At 38.2% G+C, this 14,440-nt stretch overlaps 1 protein-coding gene across 2 annotated transcripts in view; it reads right to left on the minus strand.

Moving 5' to 3' along the window:
* Positions 1-1,611: 1,611 nt before the first annotated feature.
* The window catches only part of WDR44 (WD repeat domain 44), a 76,664-nt gene continuing 63,835 nt past the window's right edge, over positions 1,612-14,440 (minus strand). Inside the window, exons 13-21 of one of the 2 annotated variants that reach the window (XM_078065092.1) lie at positions 12,695-12,808; positions 10,828-10,950; positions 6,443-6,634; positions 6,160-6,261; positions 5,832-5,947; positions 4,578-4,705; positions 3,891-4,025; positions 2,607-2,731; positions 1,612-1,936 (exon numbers count right to left, since the gene is read on the minus strand). In XM_078065092.1, coding sequence (XP_077921218.1) covers positions 2,637-2,731; positions 3,891-4,025; positions 4,578-4,705; positions 5,832-5,947; positions 6,160-6,261; positions 6,443-6,634; positions 10,828-10,950; positions 12,695-12,808 — 1,005 coding nt within the window. In that variant the 3' untranslated portion in view covers positions 1,612-1,936; positions 2,607-2,636. Of the gene's footprint in view, positions 2,732-3,890; positions 4,026-4,577; positions 4,706-5,831; positions 5,948-6,159; positions 6,262-6,442; positions 6,635-10,827; positions 10,951-12,694; positions 12,809-14,440 lie in introns of both variants that reach the window. The other variant, XM_078065091.1, reaches the window with a different exon arrangement.

The following is a 14,440-nucleotide window of genomic DNA, read 5'->3' on the forward strand; positions in this document are numbered from 1 at the left end:
CAAAGAGCTTTTAATACACAGAAGGAAAAATTGGAAAATAAGAGAATATGGTAATTTTTTTTTTCAAAAGCTAGGTTTATTCACTTTGATTGTTCACTGCTCTAAGATGGTAAGATTGTACTTAACTTTTTTTTTTAACTATTAAAATGTTCTCTTTTCTCAAGAGGTGATGGTAGATGGTTTAAAGTGTCAAGTTGGCAAAAAAAAAAAAAAGGTTGGGGCCTTATGTCAATCCCTAAAAGGCTATTCATCCATGAAATCTCAGATGTCTAGAAAGCACTTCTATATACTTTTTTATGGGGGAAGAGGGTCTAGAGGACACCCAGGGATTTGGGAAAGGCAGTGAGAAATGTACATTTGTTGAGAACACCTACCTGCTAGGCACCAAGCTTTATACATACATGATTTCTCAGTAAATCTTTATAATTTCAGTTAGGTGTTCTCATATTATACATAAGGAAATGGAAATTAATATAGGATAAATAACTTATCCAAGGAATGTACTAATAGAGGGAGCGAAATCTAAGTTTATCTGATTCTACAATCTGTGCTTTTTTCCACACCACTTATTATAGTGAGTTTCTAATACTCATTTTAGGGAGAAATATTAATCAGTTTTTCTTAGTATACACCTTGATTCTATGTTTTCAAATTCACCTTCGGACTTGTAAATCTGCGTGATAGCAAACATTTTAAAAACTAAACTTAGAGGGGCGCCTGGGTGGCTCAGTTGGTTAAGCCACTGCCTTCGGCTCAGGTCATGATCCTGGAGTCCCGGGATCGAGTCCCACATCAGGCTCCCTCTGACCCTCCTCCCTCTCATGCTGTCTCTCATTCTCTCTCTCGCAAATAAATAAAAAATCTTAAAAAAAAAAACAAAACTAAACTTAGAAATGTTAGTATTATTCTCTCAAACTTGCATCCCAACTATTTTTTGCCTTTTGGTTCCAGAAAGCGCATAAAACCTATCAGGAAATATTCATATGGCAATGCCCCAATTATCCGCAATTGAAATGATTAGCACCACAGCAGACCGTAAGTCTTCAGGCAGAAGTCATTGAAAGCCAAGCTGCCTCAAAAAGTTGAAGACATCAAATTCTCTGAAACACTAGATCAATCCATTTGCCAGCCAGATCTTGAGACTAAAGAAACGGACTGGTTACAGAGCCAATGGCTTAACAACTCCATGTGTCAGGTAGAGTACAGAAGAGTGAACAGAGAGGGGGGAGAGCACAGCACTGGCAAGAGGAGGAAAGCAGCATAGGGGTGAAACCAAGGCAAACAATACGTAATGAACTAGAATATCCAGAACACTCCAAGACCATGCTGATTAATAAGGATATGATCATGGCTTCCCAGCTTCTCACTCAGATACCGAAAACAAATGCAGTAAAGAACACATAAGCACACAGATGAACTCTTAGCAGTGTTCATTTTAGAATTAGAAAAAAATTTTTTCTTAAAGGCATGTGGCTAATGCATTATAACTTAGGGGTCCAAAATCTGGTCTTCTGCTTGCTAAAAATCAAAGTATGAAACAAGACTTTGTTTTTCTTACATTCTTCAGTTTACCAAAGTCATGTGAAAATAAAGTCACATATTTAACAAGTGTTTGGCGACCAACTTTTAATAATACATATTCAATTTTCAGAAACATATGCTAACCATCAACAACATGATCAGGGTTCCATTGCCCCTGACGTTATTTCATTGGTACATTATATCAATATTTACAAAGGCTTTCAAATTCAACAACACAAAACAAAACAGCTTAATTTTTAAAACTACAATGCTTTAAAAAAATGTAAACAGTTCATTTTTACATTGTTGTAAAAAAGAAGACTCACTCCTTAATGTGGCTTAATTTTTTTAAGTGAGCAAAGCCTGGTGCTCATGGATAAAGAATGAAAAGAATTCTTTACATAGAAACATTGTGCTCCAGTGTGGCAAAAAAAAAAAAAAAGAAAAAAAAGAAAAAAGAAAAGAAAAAAAGAAAAGGGAGAAAGAAAAGAAAGAAAGAAAGATTATATATATACATACAAAGAAAAGAATCTTAAGTCCACAATTTAGACTACAAAAAAAAAATCTTGTCCCCAAATTGAGAAATTTATAAAAACCATTTACACATGGTTGTTGACCTATTGAAAACCTGTATAACATTTTCAAAACAGTAACTCAGTCAATACCACTTTTCTGAAAAATGAAGTTTTGTGCAAAAGAAATCGTTTAAGCTAGAAACAAGACTCCCCCCCTCCCTGTAAGAGGCCAAAAGGGCCACTGAAATAATTTAACTCTGTTAGATTTAGTGCATGTAACCAAAAGGCACACACATGTGATTAATATATTAATATATTTTCATGCAGAAACCTGTGCATGTTCACAATTACATAACAAAAACACAAATATAACAAAACATAAAGCCTAACGTTTGGCAATGTTATTCTAGCCACATTTCTGTCTATCAGTCCAGGGTTTATAGATCATTAACACTGCCGCTCAAAAAATATATTATATTTGAACAATTTCCAGTAAAAATTAAAAAAAAAAAAAGGATGTTAGCCTGAAACACTATACTTTTTTCAGTTCTAATACATATAGAAACTTACTGATATTTTTATTTTAAATGTCATTTCAAATTAAGATACATTTTTCCTTTTGTTAATAAACACTTTGATTGCTCCAGTGAAGTCAGCAGAAAGAAGAACTTCTGTATTATCTGTCTTCATAATACCTTAAAAGCATAAAAAAAAGTTTTTAAGTTGAATAGAAAGCCTGCTGTTGTGTCACATGCCAATGATCCTACACCTTTTCCCCAGTTTTCAGTCCCCCCCCCAAGATTTTTTGTTTTTCTAAGTAATCTCTACACCCAAAGTGGGGCTCAAACTCACAACCCCAAGATCAAGAGTCGCACGCTCCCCTGACCGAGGCAGCCAGGTGCCCCTAAGTTTCTTTTTTCCAGCTTGCTCCTGTAATCCTTTCATTCTCTGTACTCTCCTCCTCTCTGAGGCTTACTTCCACTTACCGTGTCTTAGCCGGTCTTTCCCTGGCTTGGGGAGTTTGTGGCAAGAAGAAAAGGACACTACTTTCATTTGGTTTAATTCATTTGTTCAACACATGCTTATTAGGACCAACTATATGCGGGCAAGCACTGGCATTACAACAATATATAGGACATAATAAGTCTCCGTCCTCAGAATGACAGTCTATGAGAAGACAGATAATAAAGAAATTTTGTATTTGTATGTCTTGTTTGCATTTCTCCAAGGGGAACAACTGCCCATAAAAAAAAAAAATGAACTTTTGGGGCGCCTGCGTGGCTCAGTCGATTTAAGCATCTGCCTCCAGCTCAGGTCATGATGGGATCAAGTCCCGCGCTGGGCTCCCTGCTCAGTGGGAGTCTGCTTCTCCCTCTACCCTTCCTCCCCTGCTCATGATCTCTCTCTCTCAAATAAAATCTTAAAAAAAAAATAATAATAATGGGGGTACCTGGGTGGCTCAGTTGGTTAAGTGTCTGCCTTCGGCTCAGGTCATGATCCCAGGGTCCTGGGATGGAGCACTCATCAGGCTCCCTGCTCAGCGGGGAGTCTGTTTCTCCCTCTGCCTCCCCCCACCCCCGCTTGTGCTCTCTCTCAAATAAATAAATAAAATCTTAAAAAAAAAAAATGAACTTTCAAAATTTTCATTTTTAATTCGAAGGTAGATTTAAATGAAGTAAAACTTGCAAGAAATAGGTTACTGAAATGTTTAGAAAGGGATACTCACAACAATTATGTTGTAAACAAGAAATATTCTTCATACACATGAAAACCTCACAATACCCAATGTAGGTCAATGAGGCTACTAAGTGCTCACTAGAAAAAATGTAGGTCAAATAAAATATGAGTACCTACCAGAGGGCATGGTATCCAAAACTTCAGCATCTTCACCTTTTTCATTCCCTTCTGATTTTTCAGATTGTACATCCAAAGACAACATCAAACTTGGGTTTGGAGCAAAGATGGCTGATGTAACAACGGCATTATGTGCTGGGGAAAAAAAATTTTACTTCAGGATAACTAATAAATTTGATTCTAAACATCAACACAGAAAGTATCATATGCAAAAAATACAATAGTGTATGTTATAAGCTAATATCCTTTAAAATTAACACATAAGTAATTAAGAACTATTTAAAATCCAAAAATTTATGCTAAAAAAAAATATACTACATACAGGCATACCTCAGAGATATTGCAGGTTTTGTTCCAGATCATTGTAAAAAAGCGGATATTGCAATAAAGTCAAATGAATTTTTGTTTCCCAGTGCATGTATAAAAATTATGTCTATGCTATGCTGTAGTCAATTAGTGTGCAATAGAATTAGGTCTACAAAAACAATGTACACACCTTAATTAAAATGAGGCATGCCTGTACAAGTTCTTCCTTGGTACAGGAAAATCAAAGCCAAATACAAAGCAAGAGTGGTTATAACTGCCAAACTGTCTGTCTGAAATAATGCCTATACAAATTTACTTGTAATACATCTCCACATTAACTTTATTCACTTAGAAGACACACAGAAGTGGGCATTTACTTACCTTTAATACCTTCCCAAAAATCATTACGATCTCTCCTGACTGAAGTAAACTTGCTGAGGTCATGGTAAGTACTCCAGATATAAACATACTTATCTTCTGAGCCACTAACGAGGTAACTAAAATCATGGCTAAATTTGGGAAAGAAAGAAAAAAAAAACTCAGTTTTGGGATTTTTTTTTTTTTAAGGTTTCCCTCTTATCAGCGCTTCCTACTTTAAAATACATAAGGAAACACCCAAGAGAGCTTGTTGACATATATATAGACTCCTAGTCTCACTCCAGAGGTTCTGAACATGCAGGTCTGACATGGAGCCCAGAGGCACAAGGATTTTCATTAAAGCTGTAGATAACTGTGCTGCTAGTTAACCCACACAGGGAGAAAACGCCTACTTAAGAGATTAAAGAGAGAAGGAGAACACGTTACCAATTAAATTTCTCAGTAATTACTGGGTAATTCAAGAAGAAAGGAGAACCGTTAAGAAAAGGGCTGAAGAAAGAGGGTTATAAGGAAGAAGAGGCAGTTATTTCAGGAGAGCCTCCAGACCCCAAATTAAGAGTTCAAATAATAGGGCGCCTGGGTGGCTCAGTTGGTTAAGCGACTGCCTTCGGCTCAGGTCATGATCCTGGAGTCCCTGGATCGAGTCCCGCATCGGGCTCCCTGCTCGGCAGGGAGTCTGCTTCTCCCTCTGACCCTCCCCCCTCTCATGTGCTTGCTCTCTCTCATTCTCTCTCAAATAAAAAAAAAAAAAAAAAAAAAAAATCTTTAAAAAAATAAAAAAATAAAAAAAAAGAGTTCAAATAATAATGTTATGTAAAGGTGTAAATACAGGATACTGAACTTTAGGGTGTTAAAATGCTTTATTAGCTTCAGTACCTAAAAGGATAAAGACCATGGGTGGGTGGCAGGTAAGTTTCCTCTTAGAAAGCTGACATAGAAGTACAAAAGCATGAATGCCGGAGAGCCGGGAGTGAGTCTTCTAATCCCAACTCTGCAACTACCAGTGATTTTAGACAAATTACTTCATTTTCTGAGTCTTGGTTTCTTTGTCTGCAGAATAGGGGCAATTCCAACTCTGTCTACTAAACAGGTGGATAAGGTAAGGACTGCATGATGATAACATAACATGAGCAATCAGTTGTAAAAGTGCAAAGAAACGAAAAACACCCTATAAACATAAGGCATAGATCAAAGAAAATATGGGAGTAGAGGAGAAATATTCTGATCTCTTTTGGGAATTTCTCATTGCCAATTTACCTGAAACTTGCTTTGATCTGGCTGCTACTGTTGACATAACCCTTATACTTCATGGACAGTGACAAATCTCTAAGATCATATAGTCTGATTCTGGAGTCATTTGAGGTTACCAGTATCTAAAAAGAAATCAAAAGAAAAGTTAAAAATACCATCTTTTTATCTAAGTTAAGGTATAATCAGAAAGGGTATTACACACACAGAGAGAATATACCTCAAAACTAGAAGGCTGTATTCCACATGAGAGAAAATATATTCTTAAGCCAAGACAGTAAGAATTTTCGGGAGTCTATATATAGCGTAAAGAGAGATGGTTTTGAATACTTAGTACCTTATTTTCTCCGGGTAAAGGTTCAATGCCAGTAATTTTTCTTCCAACTTTGTTGCGTCCTCTGGTAGATCGGACATGTATTTGTGTGTGGTATTTCAAATGCTAAAAAGAAATCACAAATTTAAAATATGAGAATTAGAAGGAACCTCAAAGATCATCTGATCCAACTTGCAGACAGGCATAGTATTATTTGCCCCAATTTGTAATGCCCAGAGAGGATACACTAACTTATATGAAACTGCTAAGTATTCCATTATGTAATTTACACTAGATAATCATTTACCTCTGTATCATAGAAAATACATCTGCCATCGTATGTTCCAATCACGGCGTATTTGCCATTCTGACAGAAATTTGCAGCTGTGATCAATTTTGTTTGACCATCTACTTCATTCCACAAAGCGACTTTTTTGTCAGGTATGTTCCAAAGACGGAGCTTTCCATCCAATGACCCACTTAGAAAATACCTGTCATCCTAAAAATGTTGCAAAAGAGAAAGCTCTCATTTTACCAAATCAAGAAAAATTCATTAGCAAATCAAAACATAAAGCCCATTAGAAATAATGTTTAAAATATGTAGATCCCATTTATGAAATATTCTTCTTCAAGATTTTATTTTTAAGTAATGTCTATACCCACCGTGGGGCCTGAACTCACAACCCCAAGGAGATCAAGAGTCACGTGCTCTACCGATGGAGCCAGCCAGGCGCCCCCAAGCAAGCAGTATTTTATTCATGAAAAATAACAATTGGAAACTTCAGTATTCACTTTGGAAAAATGACTTTCTAATTACTTTATCATATCCTTAAACTGCTTTTCCCAAGGTATGGATGTTAATGGATAATGTGTTGGAGAATGGTTGTGTAGGAGAATGGTTCAAGTAAGTTTGAGAGATTCTGGGTTACAGAAAGTTAAAGAGGATTCTCACTTAACATGCATTCTCAATCTCCAAAAGAGGAATAAAGTAGGTAGCATTTTCCAACTTATATAACCAGGGACCTTTCTGGGGGGGGGGGTGCTGTGGTTGGGAGGGAATCGGTAAGAACACTTAGCAGGGCTAGCACCTTCAAGGAACATGCTTTGGGAAAAACTATCCTGTAATGATACGTTTATCCATATCTTCCTCTGGGATCCACGTAATACTTGGATAAAAGACTAATGCCGATTAGCCCGCAGAACCAGTTATTTTGTGGGAATTTTGACATCATGTCAGTAGGAAATTGCTTCAATATTCAAATTCTCAATCCCAAAGCAGGGGTTTATCAACAGGGGGCAAGTTGGCCCCACAGGGGACATCTAGCAAAGTCTGGAGACATTTTTGACTGTCACAACTGGGGGTGGGATGTTACTGGCATCTAGTGGGTAGAGAACAAGAACCCTGTTAAACATTCTGCAATGCACAGGACAGACTTTATTCTCTTTACAACAAAGAATTATCCAGCTCAAAATGTCAACAGTACAAAGGGTGAGAAACCCTGCTATACACTAAACCACGCATACCACTAAGCTGGTCTAATTTTTTTTGATTGAGATATCATTGACAGACAATGTTATATTAGTTTCAGGTATATAACATAATGATTCAATATTTGTATATGTTGCAAAAATGATCACCTAAGCTGGTCTAATTTTTGATAACATAAGAATTAAGAGTAAGGACGCCTGGGTGGCTCAGTTGGTTAAGCGACTATCTTCGGCTCAGGTCATGATCCTGGAGTACCGGGATCGAGCCCCGGGATCGAGCCCCGGGATCGAGCCCCACATCTGAGTCCTGCATGCATCCAAGTCCTACATGTCCCACATCCCAAATCTCCTGCATCCTGAATCTCCCACAGCAGGGAGCTTGCTTCTCCCTCTGACCCTCCCCCTTCTCATGCTCTCTCTCTCTCAAATAAATAAATAAAATCTTAAAAAAAAAGAAAGAATTAAGAGTAAAATAATTGGGGTGCCAAAACAAGAAGTATTCTCTTCTCTGCTCAAGACTATCATTCTTCCTCACCTCTGAAGCCTGTCAAGGACAGCCTACACAGAAAGGACATTCTTATGGCTATGGTGTAGTAGGTTCTACTTAATGATTACCAGAAGAAGAGCAGAACAAGTAAAAATAACTTCATGTTGGTCTTACAATTCAGAATTTTATTTACATACATGCATACGTGTGTGTGTGTATGTATTATCTTCATTTTGCTATTTCTTTTGTAATTCTGCTTCCTTCCTTCCAGATAACATTATTTAATAGAGTCATGTTTCCTAAGAAAACGTTAACACCACACCATCCTTTCCTAGCCCCTCTTAAAAATCCTTCGGATCTACAGAATTTTAGAATTAGGGCTTTTCAGTTTCCAAAATAAAACCAAACATAAGTATAGAAAAACTACTGACAAAACAGGAACCTTAATAATAAAGTACTACATAGATAACTATCACAACCTAATACCTCTCTCCACCCTGACACATTATAGTTAAAATAGAGGTGAGGGAAGGATTTTGCTCACAGTTGCTGACAGGAGTAAAGCCATTCTTTTGCTGCATCCTTGGCTGACAGGATGGGAGTGTTATTCAGAAAGAAGCCTCAAAAAGCTTGATGGTCAAAACTGATAAGGTATCAGCATAGATTAAGCATTTTTAATTTGCCAAAGTTCGTAACCAAAGTCTCCTAAGGGTTCAAAATTACTGTCTATATTATAAGCCTGCCCAGGGAGGAAAATTATATTGAGGGGGGAAAAATGTCATTCTTCTCTCTTAATCTGGGGAAAAAGAGGAAGAAATGTGAATATAACTAAAATGTTGCATTAACATGGCAGTGGGTGTTTAACATACAGAGATAAGGACATGAATAGAAATAGGATTTATACAACAACATGGGGGAGGGTAAGGTAGGTCAGCTCAAGTCCTCCACTTATTTCAACCTAGCTAGTGGAGCAGCACCAGCATGGGACTTCTCTTGCGCTTATAGTTACAAAGAGCAAAAATTAATTTAGCCTTACTCATTTGGTGGCTCTATCCTACAAGAACATAAGATAAGTCAGCAATTCCAAGATGAATTTTTATCCTTTGGTTGAAATTATATGAAACACTTCCTTTTCAGAGGAAAGATATTGAGGGATTTTCTACATTGAAAACTAATTAAGATGGATCTCACGATTAACAATATTTCCAGGGGTGCCTGGCTGGTTTAGTCAGTAGAGCGTGTGACTCTTGATCTTGGGGTTGTGAGTTCAAGCCCCACATTCGGTGCAGAGCTCACTAAAACAAAACAAAAAAAACAAAACAAAACAAATAAAAAACCCACAACACTCCCCAAAACCAAAAAAACCCCCCAAAACAGTATTTCCATTTCCAGACATTAAATAGGAATTCAGTATACCTTGTAATGAATTTTGGTCTTTGCCTCTTTCAACCTTTCCATCTTTGTCTCTTCCCACCCCAACCCTCCCACTATTCTTGCCTATATGCTTCCCTATTTATCCACCTGCTGTCTCCTCTTCTTCCATCTCCAACCTCTCATCTTTACTATGATACATTATTTTATTTATACCCTGCACATCTTATTAAAGATTTGGGATGGCTTTTCATTCTTAGAGTTAGACTATAACATTTCCAGTTCTAATACAGATTAGCAGAATATTTCCTTTTCTCTTTAAGTAGGCTACACGCCTGTAGCCCAGTGTAGGGCTTAAACTCACAAACTGGAGATCAAGACCCAAGCTGAGATCAAGAGTCAGATGCTTAAGGGGCTCCTGGGTGGCTCAGTTGGTTGAGCATCTGACTCTTGGTTTCAGCTCAGGTCACAATCTCAGGGTTGTGAGATTGAGCTGCACATTGTCCGGCTCTGTGCTCAGTGGGGAGTCTGCTGGAGAGTCTCTCTCTCCCTCTCCCCTCCCCCCATTCGCGCTCATGTACCTCTCTCTCTCAAAATAAATAAATCACTCTTAAAAAAAAAAAATGAGGGGCGCCTGGGTGGCTCAGTCAGTTAAGATTTCAACTCTTTTTTTTTTCCTTTTTTTAAAAGATTTTATTTATTTATTTGACAGAGAGAGAGACACAGCGAGAGAGGGAACACAAGCGGGGGGGTGGGAGAGGGAGAACCAAGCTCCCCGCTGAGCAGGGAGCCCGATGCAGGGCTCGATCCTAGGACTCTAGGATCATGATCTGAGGCGAAGGCAGGCGCTTAACGACTGAGCCACCCAGGCGCCCCAAGAGTCCAACTCTTGATCTCAGCTCAGGTCTTGATCTCAGGGTCGTGAGTTCAAGCCCCGCACTGGGCTCCATGCTGGGTGTGGAGCCTACTTTAAAATAAATACATACATAAATACATACATAAGTAAAGCGAAAGACTAAATTAAGTTGTTCTTTTTTTTTTAAAGATTTTATTTATTTATTTGAGAGAGAGAATGAGAGAGAGAGCACATGAGAGGGGGGAGGGTCAGAGGGAGAAGCAGACTCCCTGCCGAGCAGGGAGCCCGATGCGGGACTTGATCCAGGGACTCCAGGATCATGACCTGAGCCGAAGGCAGTCGCTTAACCAACTGAGCCACCCAGGTACCCTAAGTTGTGCTTAACTATGTGCTGTTAATTTTTTTTCCTGTAGTCCCATGGCCCTCCAGAGAAACCAGGTTCCTTCACCTTCCTTACAGTCTAATAAAAAATATATAAACAATTACTTACTCTTGGATGGAAAGCTATGGCAGTGACAAAATCTATATGTTGAAAACAGCAAAGGCATTCTCTTCTGGAAATGTGCCATAACCTGACCGTTTTATCCATCGAAGAAGAAAGCAGGAAGTAGTTCTATAGAGAAATTGACATTGATCATTTTATCACCCTATGAAAACACACTACTTGCACAATAAAAGCAAACTTTCAGTTCTTTCAGTATCTCAACAGTTTTGTTACTATTGTTATACCTAGCATCAGAAAGAACAAAAAGATTATCCAATTCACTTGGAAGACTGCATTTTTTCCCAGTTACATACCATATTTCTTCGATTCTAAGACTTCTTTTATATTACCTGTTCTAAATATAGGATAATCTTATGATCTAGGTCAAAAGAAATCTGCTAAGCACCAAGAGAGGACTAAGGTGTGCCTTAGTTTTTATAGTCCCCATATACTGAAACTAGGCTATGAATACAAGGCATCCATTCATTTGATTGTCACTTCAGTTATTCTGACATTGGCAACACTGGTGAATTTTAACTCACACAAATTCCCTAATTGTCACTTAAAATGCCTTCAAAAAGATTATCCTATAATGCAGCATGGAAGTGAAAAGTTATGTGCACCTGTCACATCCAAGGCAAGAAAATGAGAGAAGAGAAATCATCAAACATCTCAGAATACATCATAGAATTTTCAAAAGCTAGAAGAGGGTAGTGTAACTGCTTTAGGCACTGTGATGGCCCATCACCCAGGAACCAAACATCTATCTGTCAAAAGTTTCCAGCTGGCAGAAGTTCTTTAACTTTTCAGCATAATCTATTTAAGGAGAACTATGAGTTATATTGAATGAGGAAACACAAATGAGACCCCAGTATTCTTTGTTATGCCTAAAGGTGATAAACAAATCAAAGCAATGATGACAGTTATTGAGTACTTGCAATGTGCTAAAAATTGTTCTTAATTTTTTGAAACCAAGAGTCAGCCCTACTATCCTATGAGGTAGGTACATTATTATCCCCTTTTACAAATGAGAACACTGAGGCACAAAGATGTTAAATACTAAGTGCAAATATTGATTTGGGTATGTTGCTGCACTGGTAAATATATGATATTTGGGGCTAGTTGTAAAAGCATGTTTTATGTGGTATACCTGCTTTTAATTAATTAATTAATTAGAGCGAGAGGGAGCGCTCGTGTGTGCTGCCTGTGTACATGGGGGGAGGAGCAGAGGGAGAGGGAAAGAATCCTCAAGCAGACTCCCAGCTGACACAGGGCTCAATCCCAGGACCCTGATTACTGAAAAATGTTGACACAAAGGCAGTGTACGGTATTATGCAGGAATTTCAAACACTGCTTCATGCTTCAAATGCCTTAAATAAAATTTAAAGTATCTCTTTAAATTTCTGCAAAACTGCTAAGATATTTGTTCGGTGGCAAAACAGGCCCTCTACTTCTGAAATAATTTTGCTTTAAGGGGAAAAAAAACAAAGTGATGACTTATCAAAGAGTCATATATTGTTAAACTTAATGATTTAATAAATATAGGAGATTAGCCAAAGCAGTCTTGATTATATAGATCAGACTTCAGCATTGTAGCTGAAGTCATATCCATTATGCAAGAACAGTTACTCTGCAAAATTACTTTATAAAGAAGCAAAAAGTACAAGTATATAGACAGATCCAGACAGAAGCTGTTAATATAAACATTTTATTAGTCTAACTTGATGTTGCTCCTCTTTTAACCGATTACTTTGTAGCTAACTCCCATGAAGTATATATAACCATTCAAACACTTGAAAAACAAAACATTTGTTTTTATCCTAAAGTCATAGTTACGTAGAATTAATACACTCTTCAAGTAAGAATTTCTTACTTTAGACCATGAAAGATCAAGGAGATCAGCGGTGTGTCCTTTATATTTGCAAAACGGCCGCTGCCGAAATGGTGCATTTTTATCATCAGGGTCTTCATCAGCTCCACTGCATACCTATTTAGATATAAAGACAAATGTTAAAACTAGAAAAACAAAAGCTTCATACTCTTCCCACCCCATCAATTCTCTCATCATTTTGTATGCTGCCTGACTGAAATCTTGATCTACCAAAAACAAACTCCCCTTTACGATGAATCTACAACTTATCATCACTCATTCACCTCCTTGTTGCAATAAACCAGGATCATCCCTGAAGACTGTGCGATCACAATCTTTCCCTCGCTAACAAAGCTCCTACTTTGTCCTTTTCTGAGCATTTGCTCCTTCCGGAGGGGTGGGAGCCAGCACCAGGGGGTGAATCATGATTGGTCTGAGCTAATCAAAATGAGCTCATTCCCTTTCCCAGTGATGATTGGTTTAGGCAGGGGCATGTGCTATAATTTTTTTCAATTAGACATGACGGAAAGTTTATTGGGGCGTGGGGCGTGGAGACAGGGGAGAGGCTTCCAGAAAGATTTCCTCACTCTTAAAAAGGGGCATACTACAGGGATGTTCTTCTTTCCTTCCTCTGAACATTGCTGTCTGTGTGACACCTAAGATTAGTTGCCATCTTACTACCATGAGGGGAACAAACCTAAGAACAACAGACAAAGAAGAGCAAAGCAGGAGGCTGGCAGAACCCTGTGTCCCTGATGACACTACTGAGCTGCTGAATTAACCAACCCTGGAACCGCCTTACCTCCAGACTTGCTTCCTCATTGTTTAAGCCATTTTCAGTTGGATTTCTGTTATTTGAAGTCAAAAGCATCCTGACAGAGGTAGGTAGAAAATAATGCCATACGTGTGTGCCATGCATTTAGTTTACAACATGCTTTTGTATTCATTATCTGAATGAATCCTAACAACTCTGTCAGGTAGGTAGTAACATTATGGAGATGAAGAAATTAAGAAAAACACCTGAGACTCAAAGAGATCAAAATAACATATTAAAGCTCACACAGCCACCTGTAAACAGCAGAACCAAAGCAGAAACACAACTCTAAGTCCAAAGATTGTCCCTCAAACGTTTTAGAGAATGTAGCATGAGCAAAAATACGGAGCTGTTAGCTAATAAGCCCTGCATATTTAAGGAAGGATAGGTAGGATGATGGGGACCAGGAAAAAGGTGTATGGAGATATCCAGGGGATTAGGGCGGAAAGGTACTTTGAGACCAGATAAGGGGCCTCGCATTTGTGGCTTAAAAGTTCAGATATTCTAAGGCAATGGAGAGCCAGCACAGGCTTCTGAAAAGAAAGAACAACACTACGTGACTGGTGCTTTAGAAAAAGAAAGCTAGGCAGTAAGGTAAAAGATGGCAGGGAGAAAGAGTGGAGGCAGAAGAGCAGTCAGTAAGTGTAAATAAGAATAAGGAGGGCTTGAACTAGGCCAGGAGCATGGCACAGGTAAGAAATACCACTACTATTTGCCTAAAACTTTACAGTGTAGAAAAATATCTTCATATCCACTGTGGAGGCAGAGCAGCTACAAGATGCCCTGACCTTTTGCCAAGCACTCCTAATCCTAGAGGACTACGGCTCGGGCCTCTACTTGTACTCCCAGCCTAGTGAGCACAGCTGGAACACACAAAACTAAACAGGCTTGACCTATTGCATAAAATTCAACCTTTTAATAATCATTTACATTTC

Source organism: Halichoerus grypus, chromosome X (assembly GCF_964656455.1).
Source record: "Halichoerus grypus chromosome X, mHalGry1.hap1.1, whole genome shotgun sequence".
NCBI lineage: Eukaryota > Metazoa > Chordata > Mammalia > Carnivora > Phocidae > Halichoerus > Halichoerus grypus.